This window comes from Stegastes partitus, unplaced genomic scaffold, assembly GCF_000690725.1.
Source record: "Stegastes partitus isolate 25-593 unplaced genomic scaffold, Stegastes_partitus-1.0.2 Scaffold1039, whole genome shotgun sequence".
In the NCBI taxonomy this organism is placed as follows: domain Eukaryota; kingdom Metazoa; phylum Chordata; class Actinopteri; family Pomacentridae; genus Stegastes; species Stegastes partitus.
Genome location: NW_007578770.1, coordinates 67,387 through 87,182, shown reverse-complemented (window position 1 = coordinate 87,182; position 19,796 = coordinate 67,387). Strand labels below are relative to the sequence as shown.

Sequence of the window (19,796 nt, the reverse complement as noted above, 5' to 3'; positions counted from 1 at the left end):
TGTATTACATAGAAGTGTACGATGAGCTGGTTGGAAAACTTTGGAAACATATTTTGGCAAATGTCTTCATTAATATTACAACATATAAGAGAACATCTGGTACACTAAGGATTGGGTTTTTACATGAAGCAACAAACACAGAATGCGAAAGAGAACATTTCAAGAGCAGCACTTGGGAGGAGGTGTCAAAACCAAACGTCTAAAATTGTAGGAAAAACCCTGCACAACGAAGCCTTTCTAAGAAAAACACCAAATCAACCTGCTCCAGTTTTAAAAATCCAATTAGACTCCAGCAAACCAACAGAGAGTTCATTACTGACCTACATCTCAAAAACATCAAACTTAACCTACTTCTAGCATTTCAGCAACTAGGCTAACTTCTGCCTCTCAGAAGTCCTGATAATCCTAGATTACTGCACAGTGCTGTCGAGCCAGCGTCAAAAAAACAAAAACAAACACTTTTAGATCAGCTCAAACTGATAGTGTGTCCTGCTGAAGCAACGTGCACTGACAAGCACAGGAACACAATCTATAGAATATAGGGCAGCAAATGAATTAAAACAGCAGTTAAGTTCCTGTCAAAAGTCCTCATCACTTTACTTTATATGTTTTATCAGATTTTTATTTTTTGTCGGCCTGAGACGAATAGCATCTCATTTCAGGTGTGTTGTTTAATACCACGAACCGCAGGAAAAAAAAGATGAACTTCCAGCAAAATAATCCTTTTCATGCAGTAAAAAGTGTCGATCAGCGTTTTTCCCAAAAATGACAAATGTCTTGTTTTGTCCACAACCTAAAGATATTCAGATTACTGTCAGAAAACAATCACATTTAAGGAGCTGCAATCAGAGAATTTAGACTTTTTTATCTTGAAAAATAAATCAAACTCTTTACCAAAATAGTTGGTGATAATATAGTTGACAACTTTTATTAACATTTGATCATATCTGTAATATTTATGTACTTCCACTACCTTGAAATAAGAGTATTTTTACATTGTATTTGTACATTGTATTATATTGTAAGGCTACAACTAATAATCAGCTTCATTGCTGATTAATCTGTCCAGTTTTTTTCTCCATTAATTGATTAGATGTTTGATCTATAAAATCTCAGAAAATGTAGAAAAATATCCACCAGTGTTTGCACAACCCAAAGTTTTCAACTGATTCTTACAACGTGAGTAAAGAACCCAGAAAATATTCACATTTAAGAAGGTGGAAGCCAAAAATTTACACTTTCTGAGTGGAAAAAAAAAATACTCAAAATGAAATAGTTGGTGATTAATTCAGCCGTTGACAAAGTTTCCCAAAGACCAAGACGACGTCCTCAAATGTGTCATTTTGTTCACAACCTGAAGTTGTTCAGTTTAACTGAGAAACCAGAAATAATCACAATGAAGAAGATGGAATGTGAATTTAGACTTTTTTTCTTTAAGAAATGCTTAAACTGCCTATAAAACTATCTGGCAATTAACACAGCAGGTCACAACATATCAATTAATCAATTAATTGTTGCAGCTGTAATTCTTATGGAGTTTTACTTGAGCAGTGTTTGTCATGTAGGATTTTTATTTACATTGCTGTACAACTAATGATTTGTTGTAGTGTTGATTAATCTAAGCACTTCAGTCATTCAGTCTATAAATGTCAGATATCAGTGAAAAATTCAGATCAGTTACCAAAGCCAAAGATAACAAAGGTCCTGTGTCTTCCACAACCAAAAGACATCGAGTTTAATGTCACAGAGGATGAAGAAACCAGAAAATATTCACAATTAAAAAGCCGGGATCACAGAATTGATTTTGAAATGTACTCAAACCGCCAATCAAAATACTTGACCATTATTTCAGCTATGTTTCCCAAAGTGACATCCTCAACAGTCTTATTTTACATACAACCCAAAGATGCTTAGTTTAATTAACAAATCATCATAATAAAGATGCTTTAATCAAAAGAATTTATCGACTCTTTTGTCTTCAAAAAATTACTATAGCTGCTAATCAAAACCGCGGGCCATTAATTCAATAGATGACATCTTCAAATGTCTTATTCTGCATACAACCTAAAGATGCTTAGTTTAACCGATAAACAAACAAAAAAAAAAACATATTTAAGATGCTGTAATCAAAGAATTTTGACTTTTTTCCCTAAAAAAATACTTGCTTATCAAAACAGCTGGCTGACATCCTGAAATGTGTGTGTACAACTCCAAAGAAAGAAAATAACCAGATTTTAGAAGCTGGAATCAGAGAAGTAGGAGCCTTTTTTTTTTTTACTGTAATTTATTAATCAACTAGCAAAATAGTTGGTGATTAATTCAATAGTTGACATCCTCAGATGTCGTACTCTGTGTACAACCCAAAAGAAAGAAAATAATCATATTTTAGAAGCTGGAATCAGAAAATTTTGACTTTTTTTCTGTAATTCATTAATCAACTATCAAAACAGCTGGTGATTACGTCAGCAGTTGACAATTAATCAATTAGTCACTGCAGGTCTAGTGTGTTGCTACTTTTACTAAAGTAAATATTTCCAGGACAGCTGTTTGAAAACTGCTTAAGACCAGTTTATCTGAATGTACTTCTTGTTCTCTTTTTCTTCTCCATCTCAGCACTACTTTCTCTCATTGATTTAGCATTTACAAGCTACATTAGCATCACTTAGCACATCGGAGTCAATATCACTGTTGACAACACAATTTAGTGAACTGTGGCTGTTCAGGAGCTACAACACCCCCAGAGATGTACATTTAGAGAAACATACGAAGCAGCAGCAGCTGGTTGTTCATGCTATCAGCAGTCAGACTGGTCATAAGATCCTCCATTCGTCTTCCGGGCTGCCGAGGAAGTTTTTTGAATGACAAGTGTTGGTGCCACACAGGCTAACGCTGCGCTGGCTTCACTTTACGTGGAAGCCTCCGGTTAGCAAGTACAAATTAGCTTTAGCATCCGGTGTTTTCCCCCCCAACTCGTATCGCACTCGTGTTTAAGTTATAACATTCGCTTTGGGACAACTCACCCGGGAGCTCATCTTTGCGTTAACGTTTCACTGCCCGTGTTCAAGTGCAATTCGGCATAAACTGTTCCGCTGACGGAACAACTGCTGGAAACGAGAAAGTGACGTGCGGGCGGGCGGGATCGGTCTGCGTGCCCTGACGTCATCGCGCACACTTGCACGTACGGAAGTGAAAAATCAAACTCGTAAGCGATTAATTACTGTAACATAAGTGCGGTTTTTCCGATTATCCCCATTCTTTTTAAATCAAATGATTTCTTAAGCTCCAGTTTTACAGATTTGCTTTTATGTGACGTCTCCTGTTTTGCTTTATTGTACTTTGTGCTATTGTTATTTTTATTTGAATGACTTAATGTGCGTTCTATTCATTTATCTTAAAATCTAGTCTTGTTCTTTCTGTTTGGTCTGATTGGCTTTCTGCTGTAATATTGTATTCCTGAGTATCCTCTTCTTTCGGCACATCTGTCAAAGAACTTTGTAAAGTATTTATAGTAGTATCTATAATTTCATATCTTCTCATCACAGAAGTTGTCATTTAAGAATATCAATAATAATAATGTGCACACAAAATTCACATTCTTCTTGCTATTCATATTATACCTTGATGAATCTTTTTTTTTATTTTTTATTTTGTAACATTTATAGGTAACTTGTGTCTTCATTTTAACTGATAACTGTAGTACAAATATTTCATTTACTAAAATACAATAATGTTGGAATGTTTTGGTTCTGAATGTAAAAATGTACAAGTTACAATCCTTAATATAGCACATTTTAAACACTAGATGTTGAGACAAGGTGCTTCAATTCCAATAAATAAGATTAATCTCACAAATGTACCTATATGTTTACAATATTATTTTTTTATACCAATTAATCTAATTTAAATATTAAGATTTTACAATAGAATTTAGTCTACAAATGAACCCAACTAATTTAAATATTAAGGTTAAGACCCTGCAATATTAAATATAAAATACAAATTTACCCGGCAAATGAAATATTAAAACTCTCAGTCCTCAAATAGTACAAATCTGCAATGCCCCAACCAGTTGTGTACAGTTGATTATTGCTTTTTAAATAATTTTTTATGGCTTTTTCCATGTTTAAAAAATATGGATGAATAAACTAATGCACAGGTTTGAACAAAACTTGCACTAATAATACAAAATTTTCAGAATTTATTGTCTTAATGCATAAACAAGAATAAGAAATAAGAACATTCGCAACCTCCTTTGATCCGAGTGGAGACACCGACTGGAATAATTAGGTAAAAGCTTTCATACTCACCGTGATTTTCTTCTTTTAGCGGTACTGTATTACCCGTATGAGTGACACATGAACATTTAAGCCACAGCTTTCTTCAAACAAATGATTTATTTTAAACCATCTGAACATCAGATAGATTCGTGTCGAACTGTTGTGTATACTTAAAATCAACGTGTACTGAGAACAAATTGGTTTGAAAAAAGTTAAACATGTGGATGCCGGAGAACTAAATGTACAATTTCTCAAACGTCTCATGCAAATATAAATCAAAGTTATTTAAATAAGTGAAGTACAAACTTTATTCTGGATGTCAGAAAAGTCATCATGGAAACCTGCTGTGCTGTAAAGAAATAAACATTACTGCTTAAAGTCTGTCTTTATGATAGAATATGATTGTGCTTCTCATTTTTCTTGAGGAAAAGTAGAAATCTTGCAGTTTGTTGTTGACACCTGTTGATGCAACGGTCCACAAATGTTCTTGTTTCTCTTGTGAGGAAACTCAGCTTGGCCAGAAAGAAAGAGCGCGTATCCACGAGCTTAATAAAGATTACACTTTCTGTGAAAAAAATCAAAAGGAAAGACAATCAAAGCTGTCGGTGGAACTGATTTAATGCCCTTTGATGTGAGATTAATTAAAGTTTGTGACAAATATAGCAGCAGGAGGAAGAAGAGACTCTTGGGTGACTTTTTTTTTTCGTTTTGTTTTTTTTTAATCAAATAGTGTTCACGTCTGTATTTCTGTTGGCTAATTTAAGAATTATTTGACTGCCAACACACATGCTACCTCCTCACTAGCGTAGCACTGCCATCCTTAAATCCATTTCAGAGACACTTTTGCAACATGAAACCCACCAGTCTACTAAAGCCTCTCACTGTCAGACAAGATCAAATTACCATCAGCATTTTTGTTTTTTGCAAGAGACAAGACAAAATCTGTAAAATACAAAATATTTATTTTTGAAAATGTCTTTGTAAGAGAAAAACAAAACCGAAAAAAAAATAAAGAAAAGAAACAAAATAATCAAAACCAAATCAAAACCATACAAATTGTTTGGTTACTAGCATACCACACTAGTGCTAGGAACTAACAATGGAGAATTGTTCACTCGGGATAAACTCACGGACGCTCAGAGGCGACGTACATACGCCTCCACCTCTACCCTGCGATTTCATATTGCACCCAAACGCTGAGGCAAACAGAAGCGCCGAAAAAGTGGCACTAGTGGTGAAATGGCATCCTGTCTGTTCTCTGAAACTTACAACAATAGCAGGAGGGGCAGACATGTGGCAACCATCTGATTTTTTTCTCTTTTAACAAAAACACAAAAAAACCCAAAAAACAAATAAAGTGAGTTTAATACATATCTGAAATACAGTGGGGAGGGGGGGACTTAACTGTTGGCATTGATATGGTGAGGAGGAGGGAGGGAGGGAGGGGGGGAAGAAAAAATTCAGTATTCCAAGGAGAATCCCAACCTTCCAAAAACTGAACAGTGTGCTTCTGAAAGATATGGACAAGAAGGAGGAGAAAGCCCGGTTTCTGTTGGTAGCAGAGTCCGAGGCCACAGAGGTCAATGTTGCACCTGTGAGGTTGCAGTGGAGTCAGCTTAAGGCTTGGCAGGCCCAACCTTACAGCAGATATAAACATATATGTTATATTTAAACCTTTTCATCTTTTCTTTTTTTTTTCTTTTTCTCATTGTTGTGGTTGTACAATATTCCCTGATGGCCTGATGTGGCCGCTGAGTGTTACACAGAATCCTGAAGAGATATCAAAATGAAAGAGGAAAATAAAAGAGAAAAAAAAAAAAGAAGAAGAAGAAGAAGAAGAGAGAGAAGTGATGAAATTGTCCGTAGAGGGGGAGGAAAAGGGGGGAGTTTGATGGGGGAATCCTGTTTGTTGCTCTCCCGTGTCCCCTTCTTTAAAATGTTACGCACGCTGGTCAAACACACACAGTTCCTCCATCTCACCGCCGTGGCAATCTGCTCTGAGGACGGAAAGGAGACGAACGTTTAGAAAAGAAGGAGAAGCAAAGAGCTGAAGTTTCTTCAAGGGATCAAACAAAACAGGTTTTACGGCCAATTATTGGTAATCGAGAAAGGCTGACGACCGATATTCGGCACCGACGTACATCAAATGTTATATACTAACAGGAGGGATCGACCGATATGGTTGATATCGATGAATGGAATCAAGAAAGGCTGATAATTGATTGAAAACGAGGCTCAATAATTGTTCTATAACAGCAGCATGTGATAGCAGGTAATCCATCATTCATATCTAAACTACTTCATTACTATAAGAGAATATGTACAACAGAAATAGGAGTGATGTCATGCGATGCTACGATATTCTCTGTTTCCTGTGAGATCGATCGATTGATTCAGATCGATCAGTTGGTCCCCTGCTCTTTATCACTTTTCTTGCCCACTAAAGTATTATTTGTTTTTGTTTTCCAGACGCTGTTTCTGGGAAATCTGCAGCTGCCTCCAAACTTAGAATAGAATAGAATAGAATACTTTACTGATCCCTCATTGGGGGAAATTGACACGCCACAGCAGCATCCAAAGATATAGAAAGTACAAGAAAATAACAATAGTTAAGTAATATGCATCCCCAGTGTCCGCACACAGCAGATCCAAGGCCCCACCGTCTCCGGTTAGGCAGTCCACATACTGGCTTAATGTGGGGAGACTGTACTTAGCCGCTAGCGTAGCCTCGGCCACTGTGACAGCAGCTAATGTTCTGATTTGTGGAGACGGCTGCACTTCTGATTCTGAATTTGTGAATGTTGTGTCTCTGCTGGAGAGACATGTCTGTCAGTTAGAACAGAGTCTTAAAGCTAATCTGACTGCAGGAAGATGTTACAGTCTAGATTAGCCAGTTAGCTACTTAGCAATAGCTTTAGCCTTGCAGTAGAGTAAGTTCCAGCTGCACCAAAAAGTGAATCATGTGGCTTTTTTCAGTCTAACAGGGGAAGTAGGCATGTTTGTGGAAGATTTTAGTGGTTTACAACTTCAACAACATCTGCTAACTCATCCTCAAACACGGCTCTGGTCTGCAGATGTGCTCGTCTTTCCCCGTCTGTAAACAATAGCTTTCGGTGCTGATTGGCTGATACTGGTGACATGTAACCGTTCAGTGTTGTAGGCGGGTCACTGTTAAGACCACGGAGCGACGACAGAGAAAGAAAAGCGGCTTCCTCAAAGCCAAAGCAGTGCATTTAATTTATCAGTAATGAGTAAACGTGCCAAATATCAGCCTTGATAATTGGTCAGGCCGATAATCGGTCCATCCGTGATTACTTGCGTTCCTGAATTTGTCTTACCTATGTCAGCTTCTTGGCTTTGTTGTAAAGTGAGTCCACGACTTTGCTCATGTTCTGAATTGTTTCCAAGGCTGCTTCGTATGTTTTGTCCACCGGGGGTTCTTCGAATATGATCAAAACGCCTTCGCCTTGGTCGAGGATTCCTGGAGGCACAAAAAAATGCATTTCAGCACACTGAACGCGCTCCCTGTGAAGTTATGTGTATTTTCACGGGAACAGACGACTCCAATTACCGTGAAACTTTTTGTCCAGAATCATCTGTGATAATTTCCTCTCCACGTCGCCCTGCAGAAGAAAAAGAAGGGAAATTATGAAACACGGCATGTTTTTTGGACGACTGAATGAGTTGAACTCTCGGGTAAAAGAGGTTAATTGCAGCAGCGCTTACCTTTGATAGTTTGATTAAACCTGATATGTGTTCTATCTGCAAACAGAAGGAGACGCAAACTAAGTAAAACAGATCTTCATTATTTAATTCTTCCTTAAAATGATGAGGAGCAAAAGCTGAAGCAGATCCTCAGGAAAGCTTAGAATGAGGAAAGAATGCACCAGCATGAACAATAAATAAACATTTAAAAGATAAATACAATAAATCTGACAGCATCTACAGGAAGACTCTTAGGAAAGCATGACTGCATGGTTTATAGCAAAGAAATAATGACGTGGATATAAAATACTGCACCGAAATCACACACAAATTCTGATAAATAACCTCAAACTATCTCGTCTTTTATCGTTTGTTCAACGATGAAATGATTTAGGTTCTGGTAATAAATGCAGCAAGTGTTAATGCTTCATATTAAGATTCTTCCTGCACAGAGTCACGTTTGAGCTGTGCGTCCAAAGCAAAAACACGAGCAACAAAATTAGAAATTGGGCCTTTATTCACTTAAGTATAATGACATTTTTGTGTATCAAAGAGTCAGATGAAAAAGGAAAATGCTAATACTTATATCTGTCATACAAGGTAACAAAGACTCAGTTGGGGGTTTAAACCTGCAGGAACTCGGGGCAGGCACAAGGGGGCGCAAACGTTTACATGAACTCAACTGTAATCTGCCCTCTCAGCTTTTCTGTTTCCATTAGAGCAGCGATTTTAACTCAGAGTGACAAACAGTCGCTACTTGACGCAACTCTAGCTCTATAAGCATCTTATGTTCGTCTTTATGGTGAATTTTATGTTATGCTAGAGAGGAGATGGCCGCTACTCAATATATCTCACCAATCAGCATCAAACTGTTCTATAGGGCTGCTCAGAAGTACCTTCCCTGCAGTGGGAGTTAGAAAGTAGGAACACGAATGTTGAGGCCGCCCTAAAACGTAAAAACTGTAAATTCCTGCCGTAGAAAACAGCTTTTTGCTTTTAGTGTGTGCAGACCGATCCCCTAAATTCCCACTCTGAGCCAGAGAAAACCTCTTATCTGGCACGTTTCCTGCATAAAACCAGTGTTTACCTGTACTCTGGAAAACGGTTCAATGACTCGGATGAGGTTTTGTTCCAGCAGGTTGTCGTACAGCTTGGCCAGGTGAGTGTTGATAATCGGATCGTCCCTCAGTTCTGCTCTGTACTCTGTGAGGGCCTGGAAGATGCAAAACATCCACTTAAAACACCTAAAATACTCGAAACAGTGAGGCAATGTGTCTGGAGGTTTACTACAAAAAACTACTTAAAATGTGCAATAACAGCTGGAACACGATCGTGGTCATTATAGTATTATATTGGTGCAAATGTAAAATAAAGGAGCAAAAGTTAATTAGACGAGAACACGAGACAAAAAAAAAGCAGCTACACAAAGTTTTCTGTATCTTTAATAAGTGAGATTTGATGTGTTTAACGGAGTCTTACCTTTTCAAAGTCTGCTAATGATCTGTTCTTGCTGGCCTGGGCGACGCATTTCAGCGCATCTGTCTAAAAAGACAAAGGCAAAAAATATAAACTATTTAGTGTAAACAGGGTGTGAACTCCAGGGAGCAAAAAGATTTGTGAAATATTGACGTCATCAGGGCTCAGATGTAAATATAACTTTCCTTGTCAACACATTCTAAGTGTGGCGGCACAATATCATAAACTTCATCACTTTAACTCAATGATGAGACAAAAAAAACTAACTTTCTTGATGCCAACTGGACAGAAGAACAAATGTACACCTCTGTAGTGCTAAAATCAGGCAGCAGCAGCTACTGTTTCTTTATTATTCATAGTTTTATTAATAGAAATAATAAACATAAGCTAAATCCAGTGTTTCATAAATGCTGTATTTGTCATTTCTGAGCACAGAAATTGTAAAGAGTGAGCTCCCTGAAAGCCGTGGTGTAGCCCTCACTGATTAAAGAGAAAAAAAAAAGCTTAATAAAATAATTTATTGGCACAAAACTGAGATGTCAACCAACTTACAGTGAAGGTCATTTTCTTATGAAACACACATAATGTTTGTGCAGTGGCAAGGAGCTGATTTCAATCTGCAACCCTCACAAAAGCTGGGTGCGACATTCCACAAGCCACTTAAAACTGATTTTCAGGGTTAATGAATGAGGTTTAAAAGCAAGAGTTAGTAGCTTTTACTATTATAATATGCTGAATTTAATAAGTAGCAGCTGCTGTGTGCTGCTCTGCCCTACAACGGACTCTCGTGCTACATTTCATCTAGCGTATACAGCGTGTAGCACCGATTAGGAGTCATTCTTAATCTGTGCAACACTAACAACAAAATTACAAACAACCGATCGATTACACCGGTACTTGCCTGTCTGCCAGCGTATCGCAGCGCCAGTTTACCGCTGATCAGGGCTTGTACCTCCTCTGGTCTGCAAGAGAGAAGACGACAACAAATACATCAGAGGTGCAACAGAGTGCAGTTGATCTGTATGAATCCTCATCCGCACTCTGGCACTCGTGTGAACTGTGGATTATTTGCAAAGTTTAACCAGCAAGGTGTGAAATACAGTTTAACTACCCTTGTTACTTGTTGACCCAATGAGTCCTGCGCTATGTTCAGGGTAATTTCTCTTCTTTTTAACTTTCACGACTACTTTCTTCAATAAAAGGACGAGCCATATGTGGTGTGTCTTCTTCTTCAGAACAGTCTTTGCTATCCCGATTTTCCCTCGTTTGATATGATCATTCTTGGATATATTTGCCTTTATATCAAGAAAAAAAAAAATCATATTATGAAATTTGTGTTTTTATAGGTATCTCACAATAAAAGGCAAGCAGTCAATAAATTTTTAAGTCAAGCTATAAGGATTAAAGAAACCAGAAGGACACTCAGAGAGCGAAGTCCTCTGCTGAGGCCGATTTCACAATTTTAAAGAGAGTCATCTGGATAGTAAAACTTTACACTCCACCTCTCTATCACGTTTACTGAAATTTGACGTGGTAGTTGTTGTGTAGCTCACTCACAAAACTGACAACACACCTCCCTAAATTCCCTAAATCTCAATGCAAAGTTGCAGTGACAAGATGCTAAACAGTTGTTTGTTTACAAGAAGAGAGCAGGTTAAAAACAGTGTACAGTGACACTCATGGCAGTACTGTTGCTCCCTTTTATTGCTCTGACTCCAAACTATCCAAACTGTGAGTGATGTGGGTGCCAGATTACGGTGATGCGTAAATGTAACGTATGTTTTTAAAGCACTACTCACGAGTTGAGTACAATTTTGCACAGGAGCATGTATTTGAGTGCTGTGATGGCTCTGGGACTGTCGATGGAGTCGTAACCCTCGAAGGCCTCGAAGAAGTAGGAGTAAGCCGTCTTCCAGTCCTTCTCCTCTGCTGCATGGATGATCCCTGCAGCACAGATGACACCGCATGATTTATTCATTTATGGCCAAAACAAAACAGCAGTCACCTTGAAATGTCAAGTGTCAACGCAAACTTGCTGAGCTGAAGATAAACGGCGGAGCTGCAGTGTGACTCTCTGTGAGTTTTGCCTGAAAAGTACCCAAATAATCACAATGCTGGTAATTACAGCCGCATTCGGCACAAGCTGCGTCTCTTCTCTAGTTTAATTTGAGTTGTGGAGTCATGAATAAATATGATACTATCGTGCCTCGCAGCTCTTCCGCTTTTGAATTAGTAAACAAACTGTGTGACTTTGAGATATTTATCAGTGTAAAATTAGCCGAGTTGCTCGAGAACACTTCAAATATGCACTTTCCAGGGAGCGCTTGAGGAACAGAGCGGCTTCGTGATGGTTTCGAGTCATTTATTCTAATGCTGCAAAAAACAAACGTCTCATTAGTGCAGCAATAAAGCGCAGGATGCCCACAAATACTTTATTATTCTAAATTTAAAAAATACTTCGTCATCCTCAGACCAGATTAATCAAAAAGTCATCAGTTTGTGAAGACATGTTGTCACACTTAGTTTTAATTTAGGATAAAAAAAAGTGGCAGACTGAAAATACTGAGTGTGTAATAACATCAAATAAATAGATTTTCATGTTTGTTGGTCGAGGTGTTTGGACAAGAGGCAAGTCATGCATCTTCAGAACAGTTGGTCAGGAATGAATCAAGGCTTCAGGTATCTTTCCTGTTAAGCCACATAGACAAGAGTCCCGATAAAAAAGTGAGAACTTTAAACACGGCTGACCTGACTGCATGTCCAGCGCTGCCTGGAGCTTTGGAGGACAGTAAATGGCGTTGGCGGTGGTTCTGGCTGAAGTGAGGGCTGCGCGGGCCTTGGGCAGGTTACTGAGAGCGTGGTACGTCTTGCTTTCCAGCAGCTGTACTTCCACCAGAAGAGCTTTGTCATCCATTTTTTTCAGCTCCTGGAGCAACTGGGAGCCTGAGGGGAAAGAGAATGAATCCTAGTTCACACCAAGCTCATTAATGACTTTGTACAACATTTGCTAAACAGCTTTGGATATGTGCTGTTCTCCTCTCTCAGCCTGATTTTTTTTTTAAGCTAACTTTTAGTCAAACTTCTTAACTTATCACTTTTGTGGAACAAGACTGCAAGAGTCAAAGACGACTTGCCAGATAAGAAAACATTTGGTATTTGCATCAGATCAGATGTCAGGGGAAACAAATGAAGTCTCTACGAAGACGGAAGTTGCCGTTTAACTAAGCAAAGTCTTATCTCTGATCACTCACCAAGAGCCAAGGCCTCCTGGTATCGTTTGGTGTCAAAATAGAGCGAGATCAGCCGTGCCTGAAAGACAAAAGAATGCTGTTAGACAAGTGGAGAAGAGCTGTGCCACGAGATGCAGCTTTGAGTTATCCTGGTCTTATTCTAGATTAACCTGAGCTGAGTTTCTGATAATGAAAATATCTGGTTGCAAGAAAGGTCAGACTGTGACTTAACCACACAGCAAGTTCTACAGTCACCTTTAGAACGCCCCAGAATGAGACTTCTGCTAAACTAATGCCACAATCTTTTCATAAGTGTAACGAATTGCAGCAGATATCATAGTTTCTATTCTCTACCAGGATATTTCTGAGGGCATACAAGTTGTCCACACTCTCCTTGTTTTCCCAACTTAACCTCTTCATTTGCATCCACTCATCCTAATATTTTACAGAAATCAAATTCAGAATGTTCACATAAAAATTAAGAAATATCAGAGAAATGTAAATTTGTCAAAGTGCGTTTGTATTTCTCACAATACAGTAAAATAGGGTGGACTGAGGTATGTTAGAGTGAGAGAAACATCTTATGGAGTATCACCAGTTGGCTTGTTATTACTAAGCTTTTCATGGCAAACAGCAAGAAGTTGCAATGTCACCGTCACACGTTTCTCAAAAACATAACAGAGTTCCTTCATTTCCTGGAAGAACAGAAATTGGCAGAGAGGAGGTAAACAAACCGTTCTCATAAGTGGAACTTGACACTAATGTGTATGAGTAATAGTCATTCTAGTATAAATGCAGCATCCTAAAGTATTATTACATTAATGTTTGTTAATGCAACTGATGTTACACAAACTTGTTTCATGAAATAAGGTTTTGCTTTTAGTACTAAGTGCAGGAGAACACGTGCAACATGTTTTTTTTTTTACTCCTTCGCCACCACAGCCTGTGTGAAGAGGCACCTTTTCTCAAGCATCGTGCCACAGTTTCATAACGTTGTTTTCTTTTACAAGGTTCTGGACCAATACAAAAACCTTGCCGATTCTGTATTTCGTAATTCAGCTGTTCTGATATTTGTGACTCCAAGTGTGAAACTGCACACTCATTTGGCCACCAAGTCCACTTTGGATGCTACAGCGGGTTAACGTCATCGCCGATGCCAGTCACTAGTGGATGTATTAGCGCCTCGTCTCCTTCAGGCGAAGTTTGCAGATTTGTTGCATCAAGTTTCTTGTGTTCGTTTGGTTTTAACTCTGAGTGATGCTACAGCGGCGGTGCTGCATTATCGCTGACGACCAAATGCTCCACCATTATCCGTCTGAGATCACGGCGTCTCCCACTCCGTGAGTCAGCACACGGTAAATTCGATCCTTCCCACAGCTGCTATTTATGTTTGGGGGATATCACTTTTGTTTTCAGCATCATCACACCCTGAATTGTGTGTCAGCAGTAAGCTTGGTTGAGTCACAGCACAAATAAATCAGCTGACAACACATTTCTAATATGAGCATTAGGATACAAATAGCCTCCTTAATATTTCTTCTCAAGGCGTCAAATGGAATGAAATAATTCACCCCTAATGGTACAATTGGTGCGTAATAAGTTGTTGCTATAGCCTTTAATATTATGCTAGTTTTGGGATCAAATTCAGCTCCATATTTCTCTTCAAGAGAAATCACAGATGTTCATGTTTCCCATTTAATCCGGTTCTTTCTTCCTCGTTTACAGTATATGAGGGACTCCTGTTTTAAAGGTCAAACTTTTTCAACAATTCTGTGATCATACGTGTGGTGAAGATAAGATCACAGTTTGTGCCGTCGTGACAGCACCCACGGGCTTATCCTTGACCTCCTCACCTCCAGAGCCTGTCGTAGGAAGGTCCTCTTCTCAGCCTTGGCCCACTCGATGCACTCCAGACACAGCTCGACCTCCTGCCCGGTCGCTGCTTCCATGTCGAGGAAGAGGTCCAGCAGGGAGCGGACAAGCCGGGCCGCCTTGGCCTTGCTGATTGAAATCAGGAAAGGCCTCACAAATTTCAGCAGCCCCCCAAGTTCTGAGGACAGAAAATATATCATGAGTATGTCAAGAGAGTGAAAGCGTTTATCGTACAACACCAACCAGGAGCAACAGGTTTAAAAAGCTTTAAAAAGCTTTAGGCTTAGCAGCAACAAATAGGAATGAAATACATCTGTGACTGAAACCTTTCCAAGATCATAAGTTACCTGCAGCCTGTCCTGTCTTTGCCAGGAGTGTCCCCAGCTCCAGGATGCTTTGTTCTTTAACTCTGACAGCTTCCTCATCGTTCTCTTGAACATCTCTTCTCACTGTAAAGGAAGAAAGCAACCAGTTAACACTCACAAAAAGTCATAAAATGTTCTCTCAACTCGAACACTTCGCAATCTGTGAATTTCCAAATGGTCTGACAACCACAGTGACTCACTTTGTCCTATAATCTGTTTGACAAATAGTGTCTCAATAGTATCATAATAACTGGAGGTGCAACAATTAATCGACTTATCGAGTAGTTGTCAAAATTAGTCTCCAACTAAACATCATAATTCTGATTCCACTTTCTCAGTTAAGCCGAATATCTTTGGATAGTAGACAAAATATGACATTTGAGGACGTCATCTTGGGAAATGTTGTCAACTACTGAATTAATCGGCAACTGTTTTGATGAGCGGTTTGACTAATTTTAAAGAACAAAAGTCTAAATTCTCTAATTCCAGCTTCTCAAATGTGAATATTTTGTTTTGTTTTTTTTTTACCTCCTCTGACAGTAAACTAAAATTTTATAGACTGAACAATTTATCAATTAATGGAGAAAGTAACTGACAAGTTAATGGACAATGACAATAATCCTCAGTCGTAGCCCTACAACACAGCAATGTAGACGTTCTCATTTACAAGTAAAAAGTCCTGGATGAAAAACCCTGTTGAGTAAAGCACAAACGTATTTCAGATGCAACAATTAAATAATCTATTAATAGGTTGTCAACTACTTTGATAAGCAGCTTGAGTGATTTTTTTAAAGAAATAAAGTCTAAACTCTGTGACTCAAGCTTCTTAAATGTGATTATTTTCCTGATTCTTTTCACCTTGACAGGGTTGTGGACAAAACAAGACATTTGAGGAAGTCATCTAAAGCTTTGGGAAATATTTCTAGATGTGTATTTACTATTTTCTGGCATTTTACAGACCAAACAAACTGATTAATTGACAAGGGAAATAATTAGCAGTCGCAGCCCCAGTCATAACAATCAATATCAAACACACAATCCAATCTGGCTACTAGGGCCCCAGCTGAGGATTAGTTCTATTATCTATTAATCACTGATGACTTTATAAAGTGTCAGAAACAAGGCAGGGGTGTTGATTTAAAATTGCTTATGTTGTCCAAGCTGCTGTCAAACCCTCCAAACGTATTCAGTTTACAAACAACAAGAGACTGACATTGCTGAGGCTGAGCGTTTCACTTTATGACTGATAAATGACCATTATAAACATTTCAGTGGAAAACAACAAAGTTTTCTAAAAGAACTACTTCTGCTCTAACGAGAAGCACAACAAAACCGATGTCAAAACATGACAACCTGAGGGGTAAACAGGGAAGAAAGACAACTTGACAGCTCGTGGGCTGGTGTGACAAGGCAATTTGAGGACAGTGATGTCTCTGGAAAAGGCAAAAACTGTTTGTTACATAACCCTAACAGCGGATTTACATTTGTAACCATGAATAAACAAGCAAATATCAACAAACTACTCATAAATGTCCCATTAATAACAAAACAGACACTGTATATTGACACTCTATTGAGGAGCAGCTTTTTGACAACAAGCTAAAGACGTTAGCCTCAACAGTGCTCATGCTAACGTGACAGACTGAAGTAAAGCTAACGGAAGCTGTGGTAAATAACAAAACAACACAATACCCAATTACACGGCGAAACACACAACAGTCCTGACAACTACTAACTGGCACATTTCACACTCAGGCCTAACGTTAGCAAAGCTGCTAACGAGCTAGCGCCCGCTAGCTAGCAGTTACCGTTACCCACCGTTCAACAGTGAGTCAGCACGGCACACCGCCGGCTCTTGCTATTCAAAGCCACTAGCTAGCATGCTAACCCCGCAGCCTGACACCGACTGACAAATAACCGTTTACAGCCGTGAGGGGCAAAGTGTCCGCCTCAGCGCGGCAGCTAAACACCCACCTATCGAGTGCAGAATGTCGATAGAGGCGTTGCGATCCGTGCTAATGAGAGACTGGGCTCTCTGAAACTCAACCACTGCTGCAGCCGCCATCTTCCTTATTCAAATGCTGCCTGAATGAAAATTACGTGAGGCGACTACGTTACTTAGCGTCAGTGACGTCACTGCGCAACTTGCATGTCGGGATTTACAGAATTCGGGAATTGTAGTTTTTCCCCCACACAGACCATATATTAAGCCTACATTTTTAAATGTATTTTTTTAAATATTCCTTGACGTTCATTTTGGCTTTTCTGCATCACCAATAGAATTTGATTATTTTTAAGATTTTTTTTGTATTAACAGATATATATTAACAAACCGAAATCTGGATAGATACAGTTGTTGAAATCTGGATGAAGAAAATCTGACGTGCAATGAGAAATTTTACTATACAGTATTAGAAGATGAAATAGAATATACATGCATTGTTTGTAAGTGTGTTTATTGTGTCATATATGCTATTCTGTTCTAAATATCTCATCTGTTGCACATAATTATTGTCCTTCGTGTACTCCTGAATTAGCCACATGACAATACCTGTTCCCAAAGATGTTGTTCAGACTTTGACACATTAGCGGCTTAGTTCAGCCTCGAACTCTTTATATTCTAACCTGATAATCGTCCATCACTGTGCTGTATGCAAAGCAAGGTCATCCTACTTTCTTTCTACTCCAAGGCCATGTTTCACATTCATAGTACAGTAAGTGCACAGAAAAAAATCCAGAGATATTTTTTTTAAAAATAATTCTTATTTTTGTATAAAAGCACAAAGGACCATAAATCAAACATTTAGCACTATAACCTCAGTTGCCCAGGCCTGACAACATGTTTAAAGAGAGAGGTCAGAGGTCACGAGAGGCTAATTTTGTTATGTACGATTTTATTATACTACAATTTCCTGTGTAAATTGTATTTTTCTGTTGTTAATCTGTCATCCGTTGCCTATTCAGTGCATTAATATTATTCTTGGCATACAACTGGAATTTTGGATTATTTTAAAAATACGACTTTTTGGCCAACCAGGCAAAAAAAACTGGTCTTCAAGGTTATACTGATGGTAGCATGTATTCTATGATCATATTGTTCAGTCCTCCGATGTAACCTTGATCTGCAGCATTAAAATAATTCATTTAATTTATTTGCATGATGCAAGTGTATTACATAGGTATTAGTATCAGTAGTTTGGGACTTTCTTGCTCTACATCTCGTGCAAATATGCATTAGATTTCCTGAGAGTGACACAAAATGAAACTTACTGTGTGTTTACTGTGAAACCACTAACAATCAAACTGAACCATTTTTCCAGGTTTATGACTTTTGACGTTTTTGAAATAAGATTTGGACATTCAACAACAAACAAAAATAAAAAATAAGACAAAAATTGTTTGTTTTTTAAAGAATCAGGGTCAGCTGTTGTGTATTTATAGCTTTGTGTCAGTGGCTAAGGTTATTTCTATCATTATAGTAATGGATAAATGGCCAGCAATGAACAAAAAAAAGCACAGTTTGGCCAAATAGAAATATTCTACATTAATATTGCTGAGAGGCTGCTGTAAAAGCCCACATGGAGATGAAAATGGGGCAGTCAGAGAGGCTGATGCAAAGGATCTTTAGTGAATACAGGCTTAGAAACCACATGGCTGCCAACTCCCTTCTCGTGCATGCTCGTGGATGAACGCTATTGTTCAGGTTATTGGCTGCGAGGAAGAAGAAGAAGAAAGAAAGAAAAAAAAAAAAAACATCTTCGGAGTTCAGTGGGTTCAGCTTCTCTCCTGCTGCTCGGCGGCTGAAGGCGGAGTTGTTGTGTTTTCCAGCAGCGCAGAGCGGCGCCCCTCCACCGCCGTGTGCGTCAGGCGTCCTCGCTCAGTCAGCGACACAACATCAGCCGCTCGCAGCATCCGCATCTCACGGCCAGCAGGACCAGCAGCAACATCTTCATCTCAGCATCCATTCCACAACTGCCTGCCATCGCCTGCGCACCGCCGACACTCAGGCGCGCTCCGTCTCTCCCTGCTCCTCTTCTCGACTCGGATTATTCTTTTTTATTTTTCTTTCTTTCTTTGTTGCATTTGCATCCCTTCGAGATGGTTTTCTTGTTTTAATCGCGTTTGTTTTTTTTTCTTTTTTTGGTTTTGTTTTGTTTTTTTGTAAAGGAAGAACGGACTCGAGGCGCAGAGCATCACCTTTACATTGCGGTTATTTTTTTTTTTCCCTTGCTGGAGATCTGGTGAGTTTGTTCTCATTTTTGAAGCATATTTGTGCCAAATTCAGACGTTTAATATATATTTTTTTTAAAAAACACAAAAACGACAATTACGCAGCTATGGGGCCTTTCTAATTAGGAAAATGTGATAATAAATGAGACGTAGCAGCGATATAAAGCTGCTAACAGTCAAATCCGACGACATATTGTGGCATATTAACGGATAAACGGAGAAAGATGAGGATTTTCTTTGGTTTTTAAGCCACCGCCTATCGCAGCCTCGACGCAGACGCTCAGCTTCAGCACCACGGAGAGCACCCGATGTACACAACTCCCCATCACAGCCATGAGGCCACAATAAGCCACAATTTTGAGTCACAATCAGAGCTGATGTTTTGGTATTTTCTCGATGTGCAATTAGGGAAAGAGGGTGATGGAATGAAGCAGCCTGGATCCTGCGCACTTGAGCAAAAAAAAAAAAAAAAAAAAAAAAGTCGATCCATCGGTGCTGCAGTGAGGCAGGAAAAACACGTCGATCATTTATCTCTTTGTTGGTTTCATTTGGATGCAGATAAACGACGTGACCTTGAGTTTGTGTGCTTAAGACGTGCGTGCTCGGACTCCGCATCCAAACCTCGACCTTCACCTGTTATT

General features: G+C 38.9%; 2 protein-coding genes and 1 long non-coding RNA gene across 4 annotated transcripts in view; 1 reads left to right on the top strand and 2 right to left on the bottom strand.

Moving 5' to 3' along the window:
• The window catches only part of LOC103367352 (vesicle-fusing ATPase-like), a 43,238-nt gene extending 40,123 nt beyond the window's left edge, over positions 1 to 3,115 (bottom strand). Inside the window, exon 1 of the mRNA XM_008295352.1 lies at positions 3,021 to 3,115. Within this exon, the coding sequence (XP_008293574.1) occupies positions 3,021 to 3,032 (12 nt within the window). The 5' untranslated portion in view covers positions 3,033 to 3,115. The remainder of the gene's footprint in view (positions 1 to 3,020) is intronic.
• The window catches only part of LOC103367353 (uncharacterized), a 16,652-nt gene extending 10,555 nt beyond the window's left edge, over positions 1 to 6,097 (top strand). The window contains exon 3 of the long non-coding RNA XR_520723.1: positions 5,670 to 6,097. This is a non-coding gene — a long non-coding RNA (uncharacterized LOC103367353). The remainder of the gene's footprint in view (positions 1 to 5,669) is intronic.
• On the bottom strand, positions 5,966 to 17,010 carry LOC103367354 (26S proteasome non-ATPase regulatory subunit 11B). 2 transcript variants are annotated; one of them, XM_008295353.1, is made up of 13 exons: positions 16,900 to 17,010; positions 14,908 to 15,009; positions 14,542 to 14,738; positions 12,710 to 12,767; positions 12,207 to 12,401; positions 11,258 to 11,402; positions 10,360 to 10,420; positions 9,462 to 9,524; positions 9,070 to 9,195; positions 8,004 to 8,039; positions 7,849 to 7,900; positions 7,616 to 7,758; positions 5,966 to 6,274 (listed from the first exon to the last, which is right to left on the bottom strand). In XM_008295353.1, the coding sequence occupies exons 1-12, from the start codon at positions 16,988 to 16,990 to the stop codon at positions 7,616 to 7,618; spliced, it is 1,269 nt and encodes a 422-aa protein (XP_008293575.1). In that variant the 5' UTR covers positions 16,991 to 17,010; the 3' UTR covers positions 5,966 to 6,274. The 2 variants fall into 2 exon arrangements, with proteins under 2 accessions (XP_008293575.1, XP_008293576.1); XM_008295354.1 differs by having other exon boundaries at positions 5,966 to 6,269.
• Between the last annotated feature and the right edge of the window lie 2,786 nt (positions 17,011 to 19,796).